The sequence below is a fragment of the Tupaia chinensis genome, unplaced genomic scaffold (assembly GCF_000334495.1).
Source record: "Tupaia chinensis unplaced genomic scaffold, TupChi_1.0 Scaffold000360_1, whole genome shotgun sequence".
NCBI lineage: Eukaryota > Metazoa > Chordata > Mammalia > Scandentia > Tupaiidae > Tupaia > Tupaia belangeri.
In genome coordinates this window covers 2747107-2767636 of record NW_006159856.1, presented here as the reverse complement: position 1 = coordinate 2767636, position 20530 = coordinate 2747107, and the positions used below count along the sequence as shown (strand labels likewise).

The 20530-nt window shown below is 38.2% G+C and overlaps 1 protein-coding gene across 1 annotated transcript in view; it reads right to left on the bottom strand.

Moving 5' to 3' along the window:
- The window catches only part of HTT (huntingtin), a gene marked incomplete at its 5' end in the record, with an annotated part of 208048 nt that overhangs the window by 78520 nt on the left and 108998 nt on the right, over positions 1 to 20530 (bottom strand). Inside the window, 6 exon segments of the mRNA XM_027773593.1 lie at positions 3858 to 3974; positions 11251 to 11387; positions 13723 to 13871; positions 14713 to 14768; positions 17788 to 17949; positions 19158 to 19236. Of these exon segments, the coding sequence (XP_027629394.1) occupies positions 3858 to 3974; positions 11251 to 11387; positions 13723 to 13871; positions 14713 to 14768; positions 17788 to 17949; positions 19158 to 19236 (700 nt within the window).

The window sequence follows — 20530 nt, the reverse complement described above, 5'->3', positions numbered from 1 at the left end:
ACAGGCAAAAATCCCCAAAACAGACAGGTGGAATTACATCAGATTAAGAAGTTTCTGCACAGCAAAGGACGGTGTAATTAGTGTGAATCAAGAACCCTCGGACTGTGAGAGAATTTTTGTTACCTGTGCCTCAGATAAGGGACAAATAACCAGAATACACAGGGAACTTGTGGCTTACCTGGAAGAAAATGATCAAAACTAATTAAAAGATGGGAAAATTAGTTCAATAAACAGTTCTCTAAGGAAGACATATGAAGAGCCAAAAAGCATATGAAGAAATGCTCAACATCCCTCATCATAAGAGAGATGCAAATCAAAACCACAGTGAGATACCACCTAAACCCAGTCAGAAAGGTGAAGATTACAAAAATAAAAAATGGTAAGTGCTAGAAGGAAGGGATGCGGTGAAAGGGGAACACTCCTACGCTGTTGGTGGGAATGCTAATTGGTCCAGCCACTGTGAAGAACAATGTGGAGGTTCCTCAAAGACCTTCAAATAGAACCATCATATGATCCAGCAATTCCATTTCTGGGAATCTACCCAAAGGACAGAACGCTCAGTCGGAAAAACGCTTGCACATCTATATTCATTGCAGCCTTATTCATGATTGCTAAGACACGGAACCAACCCAAATGTTCACAAACGGATGAATGGATTGAAAAAGTGTGGCACGTATACTCCATAGAATACTGTTCAGCCATAAGAAACTGCAAGATCCTGGAATTTGATAGAAAGTGGACAAATAGGGAAGATTTGTTGCTGAGCGAAGCAAGTCAGACTATGAAAGAGAGACATTGTATGACTATACTTAACATATACCAACTGTCCACACTCTATGGCAGAGACCGAAAGACTGAAGGACATACAAGCATTAAAAATTGTTATGGAGGGAACCAGCAGTTAGCGTAATGGCTATGTCGCTGGACTCCCACGTAGTCGACCGCGGTTCACGTCCCGGACCCGGTGGCTTAAAACTCACGCCGGGCGCGTGTGCGTGCGTGCCCGAGATCCCGAAAGGAGAATGGAGGAGAAGGGATTGCGGCGTGACCATCCCCCCTGGGGGGTGATTTCTCGCTTTCTGTCTCTATGTCTTAGACAGGTGGGATTACATCAGATTAGGGAGTTTCTGCACAGCAAAGGACACAGTAATTAGTGTGAACTGACAACTCTCAGAATGGTAAGAGAATTTTTGTTAACTGTGCCTTATACAAGGGACTGATAACCAGAATACACAGGAAACTCAAGCAGCTTACCCAGAAGAAAATGATTAACCCAATTAAAAGGTGGGAAAATGAGCTGAATAAACAACTCTCTAAAGAATACATATAAACAGCCAAAAAGCAAAAGTGGAAGAAGAGTGTGGGAGGAGAAGAGCATAGAAAAGGAAATTTGGAGGAAAAATAGAGAGGTAAGACATTTGTGGGACACAGATATGGTTTATTATTTGTTGATGAGAACATGTATAGTATTCTCAACTGGGGCTGGACTGAGGTGTTTAACATGCTGGATAAAGTGTCTTTACAATCTAAATGATCTATAGTGATTAAATGTATAAATAATTAAAATGAGTAAATAAAATAAATAAAAAATAAGGGAACAAACGAGACATTCCTAGCTCCAATCCCTTCAACCCAAACCTGTTCCTGTGCCTTTACCCACCAACTCCTGCCTTCTTTCCAGTTATTCTGTGCTCTTGCAAGGACCAACTGCCATTTACACAGCTGACTCTAATCCCTCTGTCTGCTCAAGTACACTATGACTATTTCTGTCTGTCCTTTATCTCGACTGTCCCCTTTCTATTTGATTTTGCTCTCAAAATCAAATTTGTGTATACACAGTCCCCTGTTTCGGCAACTTAACAATCTACTAACCCTCTCCTTCTCTGGCTACCACCTCATTTCTCTATTCCCTCTGTGAGTAAACCTCTTTCTAATTGCTCTCTGCATGTTCTTTCAGGAACACATTCCTATAGGAATTTGGCTCCAGCTGCTCCACCAAAATCACATACCAGTGACCTTCGTGCTGCCAAACCCAGGCTGAGTTCTCAGAATATTTACAGCTGACTCGTCTCTTTCCAACGAAATGAAAAAAAAATTTTTTTAAGATAGTGCCATTCTGATCCTCCTGCCTCAGTTTTCCCCAAGGTGCTGGGATAACAAGAGTACAGCACCATATCCAGCCTTTAGTTGTACCTGAAATTGATCCCAGGCCTCCCATGTGGTTCCAGCCCATGGAGCACAGCATCTTAGCAGAAAGCACCACCATGGCTAACCCTACAATGCCTTTGTAAAACTTGTTTAGGGACCCATACTTGCTTACTCCATGCATACACACACTTTCATCCTCCGGGCTGGTTGTCATTTACAGTCTACTTCATGGGCTCCTCCTCACCACCCCAACCCTTGACCCTTGGGGACTCAGTGGCTCGGAACTTGTTCTTTTCTTCCACTCCACCTACATTTAGTCCACTGCAACCTTGTCCACACTCAGGTATTTATCTCCTATCCAGCCTTCTTATGATAACTCTAGACTTGCACATTCAAATGCCAGCCTCACTTCCATCAAGTGCCTATCAGGGGTCTCAAATGAATACAGTAGCACCACCCCCCTTTATCCAGGGGGACTTGCTCCAAGACCGCCAGTAAATGCCTGAAACCATAGATGGTACCAAACCCTACGTATACTACACATTTTACGTATTTTTCAATCTGATAACTGAGAGAGCTATGAGTGTGGTTAATGGGCAGGAAATATATATAGTGAGGATACTCTGGACAAAGAGATGATTCAGGACCTGGACTAATGGGAGTGAAATAGGATGCAAATTCATCATACTACTCAGTGTGTAATTTAAAACTTATGAAGTGTTTATTTCTGGAATTTTTCCAATCAGCATTTTTGGGCTACAGTGACTACAGATAACTGAAACTATGGAATGTGAAACCATAGATAAAAGGGGTGGACTAGGGCCAACAGATGGCCTGGTGGTTGGCCCTAGTGTTGGACTCCCATATGGCTGACTGCTGTCCAGACCCAGCGGCTCAAAAATCCTGCCAGGCACATGTGCATGCATACCCAAAATCCCAAGAGAAGAATGAAGAAGAGAGGACTGTGGTGTGGCCGTCTCCTCTTAGGGGTGCTTTCTCACTTTCCTTCTCTGTCTCTCTCCAGTGAACACATGTGCCCCTTAGCAAAAACAGAAAGAAGGAAGGAAGAAAGGGAGGGAAGGAGGATGGAGACTATACATCTATCCCAGGCTCTGACCTCCCAGTGCTCATGGCTCCCAGTCTCCCCATATCATCCATAGCAGCTCTGTCATTATCCTGAAATTATTCTCAGTGCCTCTCTCTCATATCCCATATCATTGACTTTAGAAATTGATTTAATAATGGATAACTGCTAAATTACCTTATAAGTAATATAAAAAACTGAAACTAAAGCCTAAAAATCAAGTAAAACATTTTATTGACCAGAATGAAGGAGAAAATATAATAAAATAGGAAAGAACATTGCTTTGGAGTCAGACTTGTACTAATCTTAGTCTAAGAACTTTTGATCTATATGTTGGGTAACCTTGATAACTTCTCTGAACTGTGGTTTCCTCACTTGTAAAGTAAACACACAAGATATAGGTAAACAATATATAGGTATTAACCTGATTTGGTCATCATAAGAAGAAATGAAAAGTCATTTGCCCCATAACCAGCACTGAGTACTAAAAAACTACTAAAGAAGGAATCTATTAGGATTAAAGGAAATGCAGATCATAACAACCTTCCTTTGACAAGGAAATTAATCTGTTTCCAAATGTGTTATGCTTACTGCACAACGAGGAGCCCAGACTGTGATAACAAACCTGCTGTTTGGCTAACATCGGGAGGATGATGTCAGCTATCTGTCGCGACAGCCGTTTCCACTTGTCCTCATTCTCCTTGTGGCACTGCTGCAGAACAAGGATAAACATCTCCAACACCTGCAAGAGCATTTATGCACAATTAGCAAATCTCCTGAAAATACAATTTTTTTTCATCTCCACATGAGATGTTTTCAATCTATCACTCACACTGGTACCAGCATGGGCAAAAGACTCAAGAATCCAAAGAAATGTGATTCCCCAGTGAGGAACAAAGAGACTGATTCAGTTCTTACCCTGTGACAAGTGAAATATAGGGGAACCAGAAAAAAACAAGGAGAGATGGAGCAAACTCCTCTAGGGTAGCATGAATAACTTACAGGATAACTTTCAGTCATTATTATTTCTATAGAATTTACAAGACTTCACAATCAGAGAAAAGGCACAAATCAAAATCAAACTTGCATTAACCTATAGCAAAACTCAAGTACAGCCTTGAATATTCAGCAGATGCTTTATTAATCTGTTTTAATTCTGTATTCTTTGCGAAGGTAATCTAATGAATAACACCTAACTTTTAAGCATTACACATCATTAAAAACAAGTTTACTAGTCATCTTTTTTTTTTTTTTTTTTTGAAGTTTCGCTATAGGGCATGTGTACTTGCCAAAGAGGGACAGAGAGAAAGAGAGGAAATCACCCCCAAGACAGATGGCAATGCTGCATTTTCCTCTTGGGATTTTTGAGAAAGCATGCACATACACTTGGCATGATTTTTAAGCCACTGGGTCTGGAGCTCATGGCCATTTGAGATTCAGCCTCCTTAACCGTCACACCACCTGCTGTACTTATTAGTAATTATTTCTAAACAGATATTTATAACCAGGTAAAGGTCTATAGCAGCAGGTAACCCACTGCCTATTTTTGTAAATAAAGCTCTACTGGAACATTGACACAACAGCCACATCATTCACATACATATTGACTATGATGGTTTCATGTTTTTTGGAATAAGTCACTGCAACAGAGATCACAAGCCCTAAAAAGTCCAAAATACTTATTACCTAGCACTTACTGAAAATTTGCCAACCCTTGGTCTATAAAATATAATTGTTATAAAAGAATTTAATACTCAACTTAAGGCCAGTCTCTATGTCTGTCAACCACCCTGTCTCCACAGCTGCCTTCTCTCTCCCACAAACTTTACAGCACTTATATTACACAATCCTAATTCTGCCTTTTACTTAATAAACCTGCCAGGTCAGGCAATCTTCTCCATCCTCGGTTATGCATGCTAACTGGTTGAGTGTGGATGATAAGCTCCTCTCTAGGACACCCACCAACCCAAGTGTGCTTGCCAACAGTCAGCTGCTTGTTCTAAAACATCTTTATAGTACTTGTACATTTTATTAGAATTATGCAATTTAATTAAAATGAAGTATTTCATTAAATATTATATAAATAAAAATATGAATAAGCAAATAAAGTAGTTTCTATGAGAAAAACTTCATAAACATTCAAGGACAAAGAGCTGAAAACAATTAACAAAACAAGGGCTAGGCACCCAAACAAGCTAAGAAAACAGAAGTTATTAAAAATACTAGGTTTTTGGGACCAGCAGATGGCGTATTGGTTATGTCACTGAATTCCCACATGGCCAACCACAGTTTGAATCCCACATCCAGAGGCTTGAAATTTACCCCAGGCATGGGTACATGCATGCCCAAAATCCTGAGAGAAGAATGAAAGAGAAGAGGTTATGATGTGGCCATACTCACTAGGAGGTGATTTCTCACTTTCTGTCTCTCCAGTGAGTGCATGCACCCTATAGCAAAAATCTCTCTAAAAAAACAAACAAACAAACAAAACAAACAAACAAACAAAAAACTAGACTTTCTATATGTTGCTTACAGGAAATACGCTGAATTTACAAAGGTATATACAGAATAAAAATGAAGGGCTGGAAAAACTCACTTCATGCAAAAAGAAATGAAAAAGAGCAGGAGTTGTGGTATCAATATCAGATAAAATAGAATTTAGGATAAAAAGCACAAGAAGAGACAAAGAAGACATTACAAAGTTCTAAAAGGATGAATTTATCAAAAAGATATAACAATCATAAATACTGATGTGCCGATTGCCAGGGCACCCAAATATATAACAGACTGCTAGATCTAAAGGAAGATATAGACTCTAATATATGAATTGTCAGAGACTTCGACATCCACTGTCATCACTGAACAGATCCCCTAGACAAAAAATAAACAGAGACACAGGAATTAATTGATATCATAAACCAAATGAACCTGACATAAATATATATTCTATCCAGCAACTACAGAATATCCTTTTTCTCATTTCCACATGGCATATTTTCAAAGATTGACCACATAATAGGCCATAAAACAACTCTATATAAATTTACAAGTATGGAAACTATACCCAGCTATCTTCACTGGCCACAATGGATTAAACTTGAAATCAATCACAAAAGAGTCCTTGAAGACACACAAAAACATGGAAACTAAAACTGTACTCCTAAATGACTTTCAATATTGAGGAAATTATAACTGAAACCGAAAGATTTATCAAAACAAATGACAAAGAACACACTAGTCTCCATTACCTTTGGGACACATTGAAAGCAGTCACAAGAGGCAAGTTTATAGCCATTAGTGGTCATAAGAAAAAAATAGAAAAGTGGCAACTAAATAACTTAATATCACATCTCAAGGAACTGGGAAAAAACCAAAAACAAAATAAAAAAAGAAAATAAATAGTGAAGATTAGACATGAAATAGAGAATAAAAGAAGTATACAAAAAACTAACAAAACAAAAGCTGATTTTTTGAGAGAATAAACAAAATTAATAAACCATTAGGTAGACTGATCAAGAAAAACACAGAAAGGAACCAGATAGATAGAATCAGTAATGATGATGGCAATATTATAACTGATATATACAAAAGACAAAAAATTATGAGAGAATACTATGAGCAACTATACACCAACAAACTAGAAAATCTAGGTGAGATGTACGAAATTCTGAACAAGTACAAGTTACCTAGGTTGAATCAAGATGAAATAAAAAGCCTAAATAGAACAATAAAAAGTAAAGAAATTGAAACAGTGTTAGTCTGTTCAAAAAACAACAAAAAGCCCAGGTCCCAGTGGCGTTACTTCTCAATTCTACAAAACTTTTAAAGAAGAGCTAACTCCAATTCTTCTCAAACTATTCCTAAAGATTCAAAATGAAGGAATCCTCCCACATGCATTTTATGAAGCCTCTATTATCTTGACACCAAAACCAGACAAGGATATTTAAAAAAAAAACAAAAACAAAAACAAAAAACAGCCTACAGACCAATATCCCTGATGAATACTGACACAAAAAAACTTTCAACAAGATACTAGCAAACTGAATCCAACAACATATCATAATGATTATACACCATGAACAGGTAGGCTTCATCCCAGGGATGCAAGGATTTTTCAACATACATTAATACAATAAATGTAACACATCATATTAACAGAAAGAAAGATAAAAATCTTATGATCGTATATATATATAGATAGATAGATAGATGTGAAAAAGCATTTGATAAAATACAACATCCCTTTATGATCAAGACTCTCTGCAAAATTGAGGTAGAAGGGACATTACTCGACATAATAAAAACAATATATGACAGTTCTACTAAGAACATCATAATGAATGGGGAACAATTAAAGCCTTCCCATTAAAGGCTGGAAAAAGACAAAGCTACCCACTCTGTCCACTCTTTTAAACATGGAAGCTCTAGCCAATTCAATTGAACAAGAGAGCAAAATAAAAGGTATTCAGATAGGAAAAGAAGTTAAATTGTCCCTATTTGCAGATGATATGATAATATACATAAAAAATAAAAATGAAATCCATGAAAAAACTCCTGCAAGTGATAAATTAATTCAGTAAGGTTGAAGGATACAAAGTCAATATACAAAATCTATAGCATCAACAATAAAGAGACTGAGACAGAACTGAAGAAAGCAATCCCATTTATAATAGCTACAAAACCAAATACCTAGGAATAAATCTAGTCAAAGAGGTGAAAAACCTCTACAAGGAAAACTATGAAAAAACTGAAAAAAGAAACTGAGTATGACACAAGAAATGGGAGAACACCCCATGCTCTTGGATTGGAAGAATTAATATAATCAAAATGTCAGTCCTACCCAATTTAATTTACATATTTGATGCAACTTTAATTCAATTACCTGAGTCATTCTTCACAGAAATAGAAAAAAAAAATTAGAAAATATGTATGGCATCATAAAAGACCTCAGATTGTCAAGGCAATCCTGTACCAAAAAAATAAAATAGGCATCTCACTACTCAACTTTAAAGTATATTACAAAGCAGTGACAATCAAAACAGCATAGAACTGGCACAAAAATAGATATGCAGAACAATGGAACAGAACAGAGAATCCAGAAATAAACTCCAAATCACATAGTCAACTGATCTTTGATAAATGGCCTAAGACAATGCAATGGAGAAAAGAAAGTCATTTTAGCAAATGATGTTGGACGAACTGGCTTCCATCTCCAGAAAAATGAAACTACCCTTACTTCTCACCATTAACTAGAACTAAAGATGTAAATCTAAAGCCTCTAATTACAAACTACTACTAGAATAAATAGGAGAAACTTTTAAGATATTGGACTAGGCAAAGATTTCTTTCTCTTTTTTTAAGAGAGATTTTTGCTACAGAACATGTGTGCTTGTCAGAGAGACAGAGAGACAGAAAGGGAAAAATCACCCTCTGGGGAAATGTTCATGCCACAATCCCTTTGTTTCCATTCTCTTTTTGGGGATCTTGGGCATGCACACACACACACACCTGGCCTGAGTTTCAAGCCACGAGGTCCTAGACTCAAACCACAGTTGACTATGTTGGAATCCAGCAATGTATCCATTATGCCATCTGCTGGTTCCCCAAAGATTTCTTAAATAAGGCACCTAAAACATAGGTGCCTTATTTAAGAAATGGTCCCTAAAATAGATAGATAAGTCAGATTACAACAAGCTAAAAACTTTCCTCACAGCAAAGGACATTATAACTAGAGTGAAAAGAAACCCTTGGAATTGGAGAAAATAGCTGCGAATTATTACTCAGAAAAGGAATTGATATCTAGAATACATAGGGAACTGAAGAAGCTGCCCCATAAAACAATGAATAATCCAATTAAAAAATAGGCAAATGAATTGAATAGACAGAATAAGTCTTTCTCACAGAAAGACTTACAAATAGTAAGAGGCATATGAAAGAATGTTCAGGGACCACCCCAGGTGGTGTGGTAGTTGAGGCACTGGACTCCCACATGGTCAACCAAATTTCGAGTCCTGGATCCAGTAGCTTGAAACTCAGGCTGAGCGCATGTGTGTGCATGCTCAGGATCCTGAGAGGAGAATGGAGAAGGGATAGCAGCATGGCCATCACCCCGAGGGGGGGGGGGGAGGGAGGCATCATTCCTCGCTTTCAATCTGTCTGTCTTTAGTGAGCGCAAGTGCCCTACAGCAAAAATCTCTCCAAAAAAAAAAAAAAAAAACCTTCAATGTCTCTTGTCATAAGGGAAATTCAAATTAAAACTACAATGAGATAGCATTTAACCCCAGTTAGAATGGCTAGGATGAAAAAAATTAAGAACAAGTGTAGGCAAGTGTTCAGTAGTGAAAGATAACTCTCACACTGTTGGTGGGAATGTAAATTAGTCCATCTTCTGTGGAAAACAATACGGAGGTTTCTCAAAAACCTATAAACATATCTTCCATATGATCCAGTAATCCCACTTATTGGTATTTACCCAAAGGATAGGAAAACAATCAGAAATATATCTGTATAAGCATACTTACGGTAGCATTATTTACAATTGCTAAAACATGGAACCAACCCAAGCGTCCAAAGCTGATAACTGGGTTGAAAAACTGTGACACATATAGACTATGGAATATTACTCAGCTATAAGAAACAATGAGATCCTGCTGTCTGATTCAAAATTGATGAATATAGAAGACTTAATGTCAAGTGAAGCAAGTCAGACTTTGAGAGATACACGGTTTATACTCAATTTATACTGAGTACTACAGTAGGAGTTGAGAGACTTGACAATGTGATAATAGGAGAATGGATGTACATGCTAGAGACTGTAAGGGAGGAGAGTGGGTGGTAGAGAGTGGGTGGTAGAGGGCAGTTGTGAAGTACAAGGGGAGGAAACATTTGACAGATGGAAAAAATATAAAATATGTTCATTATGAAATTAAATTCTGTTATGTAGCAAGTTATTTCACTAATCGGTTTAATTATATATGCTCATTAGGATTGAAGCATGCATGATGACATTTCTATTCATCTCAATTATAAAACAAAACTAGACCCTGGCACTCACACTACCTCATTATGTCTTAAATTCCTATTCCACCTTCAGGAAACAACCAGAAATCAGTTTTAAGAAAAAAACCTTGACTTAAATCAAAATAGTGATAAAAATATATAAAGTCTTGGGGCCAGCAGTTGGCATAATGCTATGTTGCTGGACTCCCATTTAGTCGACCGTGGTTCAAGTCTCGGATCCGGAGGCTTAAACTCACGCTGGGCGCATGTGCATGCATGCCCAAGATCCCAACAGGAGAAGGGATTGCAACATGGCCATCCCCCTTAGGGGATGATTTCTCACTTTCAGTTCTGTCTTTTGTGAGGGGGGCCCCCCCCCGTAGCAAAAAAAAAAAAAAAAAAACAACTCTCCAAAAATAAAAATAAATAAATAAAAATAATAAACTTTAAATTATTTCAGATTTGAGATTCCTATCAGTTTTAAGAATGGCACTATTTTGACCAAAACTGTCAATTAATTGATTTTTTTTTAAAGAAGTTTTTGCTATAGGGCACATGCGCTCGCCAGAGAGACAAAGATAGAAAGCAAGAAATCACCCCCCAGAGGGGATGGCCACGTTGCAATCCCTTCTCCTCCATTCTCCTCTCAGAATCTTGGGCACACATGCACATGTGCCCGGCGTGAGTTTAAGCTACCGGGTCTAGGACGCGAACCGCAGTCCACTACATGGGAGTCTAGTGACATAGCCATTATGTTAACTGCTGGTCCCTCAATTAATTGATTTTTGATTTCTGGTCCTTATTTTAGAAAAGAAGGCCTCTGCCATATTTACTCTTTTGAATGATCTCTTAACAAGATGCATACCTGCTAAACCTCATACCACACCGGCATTTCCCCTAGTCCTGGAGAGTCCAAAGTCAAAACATAAGTAACACTCATTTTTTTAACAAACAGTTGAACCACATGGAATGTCCTTGCATTGCCACAAATCACGGTGGTCACTGTACTCTCTGCTTACCTGATGGTACTGGATGAGTCTCAGTAACATTGACACCACTACTTCTTTTTGGGTTTCAAGCTCTTTTCCTGCATCAGCCTTATTTGTTCCCCTTAATACAAAGAGGTCATGGACTATGGGCTGTAGGGCCGGTATGGCTGTGGGTACAAAAGGGTATCCTAATAAGGTATTACATGAAAATTACTTTTGAAAGACAGTTCTTACTTAACACCTCCAAAATATTTTCAAGAGACAAAAGAAAACCCTAACCTGTACCTGGTTTATGAAAACGAAGGATTAGGTTATCAATGAATGTTGTGAAAGTATTATTATACCACTGTGGAAAGCCAAAGCTCTTCCTCTGAACACTGACTGGCGTTTTCTGAAAGCTTCTAAAAAAACAAAACTAAGTTTTCCACAATATAACATCACTCTAACGAAAGGTAACTCATTCAAAAGTAATTTGAAAACAATTAAAAGTTCCCAAATCACCAAAATAGCAACATTCTTGGTCTCATACATAATACACTTGCTTTACTTGAAAAGGCAATAACTACTAGAGAATACACCGAGTCACAGTAATAAATATTATATAATTTAAAATAATTCACTCTCTCATTAAATAAAGAGTTTTTCCCAAAATCCTGTCTTGGTCCAAACCAACAGGCAAAATAAATTAATTGGTCTAACACAACCACATGGAAGAATCATGAAAAAAATGCCCTTCATTGGTATATAGCACACTACCTTTGCACACACATACACACTCTGACTCTCAGTGACATGCCCAGGCAGACTCTCTGAGCCTCAGTCTCACACACACACACATAAACACACACACACACACACACACACACACACACATACTTGATGACCCTCCCACAGAAGACTAAACTTCCCAGTAAAAAAGTTTTGGGTTAGTCTGTTGACTGACTCTGTCCAAAGACCTACGAAGTCCAAGAAACTTTGGTCCCCTTTTTGCATTTCCAAATAAATTGAACAATGAAAATATCTATGGATTTAATAATCTGTAATTTTGCTGAGACATGAATGGCAAAGACTAACTGAAAATCAAGCTCTCAATATATCTTGGCCTATGCCCTCCTGCAGATGCTTTCAGTGGAGCACACACTATGTAACAATGCCATTCTCACAAAGTTCAAAAGCCTACAAATTCCTGGAAAAAGGAATCAGAGGCCAATAGGAACATACTGGCAGATCGGTTTAAAAAGTTCATAGTCACATTTATAACTCATACTTTTTTAAAAAATATAATTATTTTATTATTATTATTATTATTTTATTTGAGAGAGATTTTCTTGCTATAGGGGACATGTGCTCAACAGAGACAGAAAGCAAGAAATCATCCCCTGGTGGGATGACCATGCCACAATTCTTTATCCTCCATTCACTTCTCAGGATTTTGGGCACACACACACATATATATATATACACACCTGGCATGAGTTTAAAGCCACCAAGTCTGGGATTCAAATTGCCATGGGCCACACGGGAGTCAAGCGCCTTAACCACTAAGCCACCCACTGGCCCCTTTACTTATTATTATTAGTAGTAGTAGTTTTAATTTCTACAGGGCACATGTGTTTAGCAGAGAGAAACAGAGAATGTGAGAAAGCAAGCTGCCAGGTCCAGAACTCAAACCATGGTCAGACATGCAGGAGTCCAGCACCTTAACTACCACACCACCTGCCGGCCCCTATGACTCATTCCTAAACCCATACCACCTCATTTCATAGGCTGAAAGAAAGTGCTTGAGCAGCTGGCAATATTTTATGGTCCTTGCTCAACCTCCAGTAAAACAATCACTCAAAATAGAACGCACTGAATCAAAATCAAACTCTATCCTCTAATACCTTTGCATAAGAAATCAAAATTTGGGCCAGCAGGTGGCATGGAGATAAAGGTACTGGATCCCACATGGCTAGCCGTGCAGTTCAAGCCCCAGACCCAGTGGCCTAAAAATCACACTGGGTGCAATGTGTGTGTGTGCCCAAAATCCTGAAGGAGACCGGAGGAAAAGGAATTGCCATCTCCCGTGGTGGTGATTTTTCGCTTTCCCTCTCTCTCTCTTCTGTCTCTTTCTGGCGAGAACCCACACCCTATAGCAAACCCTAAGGAGAAAAAAAGTAAAGTCTGATTCATGGCAAGCAGGATTTAAAATTCTTTTGTGCTTCATAACGATAAATGGGAGCTTTTATATGCAAAATCTATCTGTACATTAGCCCATCCTACTGTGTCTTATATTTTTTCCCCTAAGTAATTATAAACTCCTAAGAGTAAAAAATGTATTCTCTACTTTTATAAAACATATCTAACTGGTGTGTGCACAACTATGCAACCATGCATACAAACATACATAGAGCCCGCAAAGCACATAGCCACTGTTATCATGGTTTAAAGGGGGTGTAAGAAAACTAACACTGTCGAGCACATCATGAGAGTGAAGACCACAGGGAAAGGTGTGTCCGTTACCATGTGTCACAGCCTTCCTCCCACTGGCCATGATGCCATCACAGAGCTGAATGATCTTAGGAATTCCAATGATCTGTTTTGAATGATAGCGTTCATAAGACAGTAATACCAGGAAGAAAAAGATGTTCGGAATAATTGCCTCAGATTCCCTGGGAACAAAAATATCCATTTAGAGATTTCTTTTTAAAATTTCAGACACATAATCAATATATATTAACAACATAAAGTAACTCATGATTTGACCTTGAGAGAGAGCATGTGCACTAAGCTTTCTGATCTTATTTTAATCCCATCCACATCACTGTCGTTCCCATCTGCGCCCATGCAGAGTGCTTGCACAGGTGGAAAGGCTAAATGGGAACAGGCACAAGACACCTTACAGCACTAGGTCCCCAGTAGGTACAGTCTTCTCAGTTCTCCTGCCCCACTGTGACTCACAGGAGAAAAAGTAACTTGCCCAAAATCACTGTAGAGGTGTTACATAATTGGAACAAGAAGCTGGATCTCGAGACTGCAGGGACTCTCACAATACTTTCCTTCTCACTGTTTCCTTAACTATTTATTAAGTAATTCAGAAACTAATAAATTTTAATATTTAATGTTTATAAGGACCCTTTAGGTGGTGTGTTGGGTAAGGTGGCTGGATTCCACGTGGTCAACTGTGCAGTTTGAGTCCCAAACCCGGCAGCTTGACACTCACACCAGGTGCATGTGCATGTGTGCCCCAAATCCCAAGAGAATGAAGGAGAAGGGACTACAGGATGGCCACCCCCGGGAGGGGTGGGGGGGGCTGATTTCTCACTTTCTCTGTCATTGTCTTTATCTCTGCGACAACCAAGTGCACCCTATAGCAAAAACGTTAAAATAAGAAAAAGAAAACAGCAAAAATGCCTAATAGTCCTTTAAAGTAAATGTTCACCTTAATATCCAAAAAATTACACATAAGTAGATAACAAGAAAAACAAATCTAAAATAACAAAATGCTCTTACCTGAACTGGCCCACTTCGATGTATTCAAACTGTTTCAGCACAAATCCAATGAATACCTTCAGGTAAAAAAAATTTTCATATAAATAACAGGATTAAAAAGTGAAAAACAGATTTTATTTCTTCCAGCTTATCTACATAAATTTTTAACAATTTATCTGTATAAATTTTTCCTGGCAGCAGATAAATTTGTTTATATACCAGAACTCATATCTATTCTGAAGTCAGACTAGATAATTACAGAACACTCTTGAAATACCGTGGAAAACAGATTTACTAAACACTGAGGTAAAAATCTCATTGGAAAAACAAATGATAAATTCCAGGTGACATAAGTATTACCCAGAAGTCTGTCTGAAGAACTGGTCTATTCTAGCTAATGGCAAACTGAGCAGCACAGACTCCCTGACACTGGTCTAGTGATAAGATATCCACAATAGTCCATCTCTCCCTTAAAGGAGCCCAGTGCTGAGGCAGCTGCTGAGAGGTGAAGGATGGCTCTTAGGAGGAGAGGTACTACGTCAGGACCAGATAAGAGCCAGCTGTGTGTCACACTAAACTGTATGCTCTCTTCTGCTCACCCAGCCTGAGGGAAGCTTGCCCAGATAAAGTTTAGAATTTCTTTTTATTTTTGGGGGGTGAGGGGAGAGGTTTTTTTGCTATAGGGCACATGCCAGAAAGACAAGAGAGACACAGAGAGACAGAAAGCAAGAAATCATCCCCCAAGGGTGATGGCTATGCCGCAATCCCATCTCCTCCATTCTCCTCTCAGGATCTTGGGCATGCACACACACGTGCCCAGTGTAAGTTTAAGCCACCAGGTCTGGAACTTGAACCACGGTCAACCACATGGGAGTTCCAGCGACATAGCCGTTACGCCATCTGCTGGTCCCAAGCTTAGAAGGCTGGTCCCAAGCTTAGAATTTCTATTCCCACTGTTTTCTCAGAGCCTGCTATGGTCTGGATGATTTGTTCCCAAAAGGTTCATGTCTTAGAATTTGGTCATTATTTTAATGGCATCAGAAGGGGATGAGACTTTTAAGAGGTATGGCCTAGTAAGAGTGTTTGGATCATGGGATACAGCCTTCCTGATTATATTACCATGGTCTCGTGAGATGGAGCAGATTCTCTCTCATAGGAAGGGGCTAGCAGGTTGTTATTTAAGATGACCACCCACAGGCTACACTCTACCGGCAGGTGCCTTGCTGACCTTTTCACTTCTCTCCACTATGTTGTGATTGCAGTCTCATGCCTTGGACTCTCTAGCCATCAGAATCATGAGCCAAACACACCTCTATTAATTATAAATCATCAGGTATTTCTGTTGAGCAACACAATAAGGTACTAATGTAGACATACAGCAGGTGCTCCGTAAATTGCCATCTAAATTGAGTTTAATGATTTGTCTATTCTAATTTTCTACTTTTGTTTATTCAAACTATCTACTGAATCCCAAGAACTGGGGTGGGGAAAAGGGAACCAACTGATGAAAACAACCAGAAAAAATGTGAGGTTCACAGCTAGACAGGTGTAACACCACCAAGTAAGGGACAGCTGGAAATTGGTTCTGCTGACATGAACAGAGGGTGCAGAGACCCAGAGTGAAGCACACACTAACAAAGAGATCGATATACATGTCGAGACAAGCATGGGATAAACTTGAGGTTGTCCTCTCTCAACATTTCAGTAAGAAAGCAACAAAAATTATTCCATTTTTAAGAAAAGGCTCTATGTAGAATGATTAAACAATCTGGTAAAACATCAAATCTACCTGAAAAGTCTATGTGAAGAGAGCCCTAAAAGTCTACTAAAGACAGCCCTAAAAGAGACCTCAGTCTAAAAATACCATGTAAGAAAGTTCATTTTATACTTGTAATGAGAGTCACAACCAGGAAATTTTGAAGAAAAGGTTTTGACCCAATCAGTGCTCTGGCTTCCTTTTAGATGGCCACTGGCTATGGCCCTGTGCCTGCCCCATCCTGTGCAGAGCCTCTCCCCATGCAGCCTCTTTATATCAAAACAAAGGGTATGACATTTCCCAGTGACATATTCCCAGTGACATATTCCCCGAAGACAGAAATTCTTTAGACTGATTTTCTTCTGATAGCTTTCATGAAAGGAAGAGTAAAACTGTTGGGCAAAGGCAAAGAGAACCCCAACCCTTCGACATTTCTTTCATTAAAAGCTGACCAATCCATCCCCGCATCTTGTGGGGAAATCAGCATCTTGAATGTGTTTTTTCATGTCTCTCAAGGAAATGGACCCTTTAAGGTAAATGAAGATAATGAAGATCTACAGACAGATTTACTTCTAGGAGAAAATGGAGAACTGTAATATTTTGATCTCAAAAAATATCCTACCTCACGTAGAAAAGTGGTCTAAAGCCACAGCCAAACAATGACCTAAATGCAATTTCATCTGTAGTGAATTAACTGACATGGATCTCACTTGAAGTAAATTTGCATCATGAAGAAATATGGCTAGCCAGGATCTCATAACTTCAACAACTCCATGAGGAAGGCAATCTAGCCAGAGAAGAGTTGAGTATATATACTTATTTAAGGTAACAAAGTTTCCCACGTGAGCATCCAGGAGCACAGGTCTCAGCTTCTACCATAGCAGGTTACATTCCTACCAGGCAAGTTTACTTATTACACTGCCTTAAACTATAGACCATAATTGATAATCTATTTAAGATGATCTCTGGATTTTATAGAAATGCCTCCCCACATAGCATATCCTAATTATATCTTGCCACTTAAAGTGAAACTTATGTTGGAGTCGGGGGAGAAAAGGGGTAGATAAGTGGATAGGAAAAACCTCTGGCAAATTTCTAAAGGCTAACCCTAATGGAGAATGACACAGACTGGGGAGTCAGGACAAGATGGTGCCAACACCGCTTAGACTGCCTATGTTCCGGGAATTTTACATTAGCCAGTTGCATTAAATAGTTAAGAAGCACAATTGTGGGAGAAAACAACAAATTTCACATTTCTTTAAGGTAAAGTCCAGTGTATTTGGGGCATAATTTCCATTAAATCAGAAGCTAGTATGGGTGATTAAAAAAAAGTGACAAACCTGATCTGAATCCAGAAGACAGTAATTAACCCGTAATTGAACCAGCTGTGCCAGCAAATCTAAAACTTGCTTCTGTAATTGTACAGATGTTGTTGTTGTATACTGTTTTAAAGCTTTTATAACAAGAGGTTCAAATAAACGAATGTGATTATGAATAGCATTCTGTTAGGAAAAAAAAAAGTAAGTCTTCAATTAGAAACTTCAAGCAATCAGTTTAGAAAGTCTCAAGCTCTATTTTCATTTCGAGCACTGTATAACCCATGTTCACAGGCTGTCTCATCCCATGTTCCTGGATTGGAAGAATTAATATAATCAAAATGGCAATTCTACCAAATTAATCTACATATTTGATTTAGTACCAATCAAATTACCAGAGACAGTCTTCAACAGATCTTGAAAATCTAGACAATCATAGAATTTGTATGGAATCATAGAAGATCCCGTATCCCCAAAGCAATCTTGTGTAAGAAGAGTGGAGTTTGGGGCTTCTGACTCCCTGACCCCAAAATATATTATAAAGCTGTGATAATCAAAACAACATGGTATTGGCACAAAAACAGACAGGTGGACCGATAAAATAGAATAGAGACCCCAGAAATAAACCCCAAAACATACAGCCAACTTATTTTTGATAAAGGATACCAGTCAATCTTGTGGGAAAACGAAAACCTCTTTAGTAAATGGTGCTGGAAAAACTAGGTATCCACCTGCAAAAAGATGAAGCTGGACACCCATCTTTCACTATTAACAAAAATCAACTCAAAATGTATCAAAGATCTAAACTTAAGACCTCAATCTATAAAAATACTGGTATAAAATACTGGGGAAGCTCTGGGAGACAATAGGCAAGCAAAGACTTCTTAAATAAGACCCCCAAATGACAATAATCAAAGAAATAGACAAGTGGGATTTTATCAGATTAAGAAGTTTCTGCACAGCAAAAGACACAGTAATTAGTGTGAATCAACAACCCTCAGAATGGGAGAATATTTTTATAAATCATGCCTTAGATAAGGAACTGATAATCAGAATACACAAGGAACTCAAGCAGTTTACTACAAAAAAAAAAAAAATCAACCCAATTAAAAGATGGGAAAATGAGCTGAACAAACGACTCTCTAAGGAAGAGAGAGCCAAAAAGCATATGAAGAAATGTTCACTATCCTTCATCATAAGAGAGATGCTGAGTAAAACCACAATAAGATACTACCCCCATCCTGTCAGGATGGCAAAGATTAAAACTACCATATGATCCAGCAATTCCACTCCTGGGTATCTGCCCAAAGGACAGAAGAATACTCGGTCGAAAAAGTGCTTGCACATCTATATTTATTGCAGCATAGGCTGTCTCAGGCTGTGACAACACTTACCTTATCTGTACGGTTTTTTGTAATGCTTGTGAGGTTTGTCTTCAATTGGGTAGGCACTTTCTGAAGGACATCAAACCATCTGCCAAACGGAAAAAAACGGAAGCAAGGAATATCCTTAATCTCCTCTGTACTCAACTATCCTCCAGTTCAAACTAATTTCACATTCTCAAAATTAGAATATGTCAAAAAGAAAGAACTTGAAAGGTCAATTCGATGTAGCAGAATCATGCTCTTGAGATAAAGAGATTCAATTTAAGGTTTACGGTTGCATGACAGCCATCTGTACAAGGAACCTCGAATCTGGGCATTTTTTTTTTTTACTATAGGGAACTCACTACTCAATTTAGTCTTTGGTGGAACTTGAAAGAAAAATTATAGTCATTTGAATGATATAATAATTTAGACGGTATCATTTAACTTTGCTGCGAGGAGGGACTTTAAAATATTTACTTCAATCATATTTTAAAGAAATATGTAAAGAATTAAAACATATGCATGCATATAAATACACTCATTTATTGATATTCAATATTAAACATGAAGTACTTGAATATACTTATTTCTGAAAACTGGATATAGAGTAAGTATATCACCAACATAAAGCCCAGAACATGGTACTTTCCTTGATTTCTGACTCTAGTATTTTAATTGTAGTTGTTTGATGACTACATTTATACACTTGATATTGGCCAAAATGTCAAGAAGTGATAATCACTTCATTTATAAAAGGAAAAAAAAAATCAGACAAATTCTATTATTACCAAACAGTGTAGCAACTCAAGTAGATGTTAACAATTATGGTAATTTATGAAATACCTATTGTAGTCTAGGTATCGAAAACACAACCATAAATTTAAATAAACTTTACAAAACACAGAATAACACACCTAAGTCATCTATGCCTTTCACATATCTCTGAACACTGGCTCGATTGTGCTGTGTTGAAGCTATTCTTTCCCTTTAGCAATAGACCCAAAAAGTGCTCCCAACACATACTACATTCCAGTAATGTAATCACTATACTGCAGGAAGTATTGGCAGGAAAAGATGACTTCTGAGCACTAGAAAATAACATGTTTTAATACTGTATGTGAATTAGAGCTGTCTGCTCCACAGGTAACCAATCAGTGTTCCTCTTCTTCCACCCTAACCCCCACTGAGAAGGTATAATCCCTAACCCATCTCCCTTCCACATTAAACACTTGTTTGGAGATAGGGGCTATGCCTTAATCATCTGTGCAAAACCACATTTCCTAGAGTTTTCTTAACAAAGTAGACTACTGGAAGTTCTGGCTAACTTTTTCTATTTGTTTTGTTTTGTACAAGGTATTGCTTGCTTGTTCTTTAGTGGTTCCACCAGTGACAGCATTCCT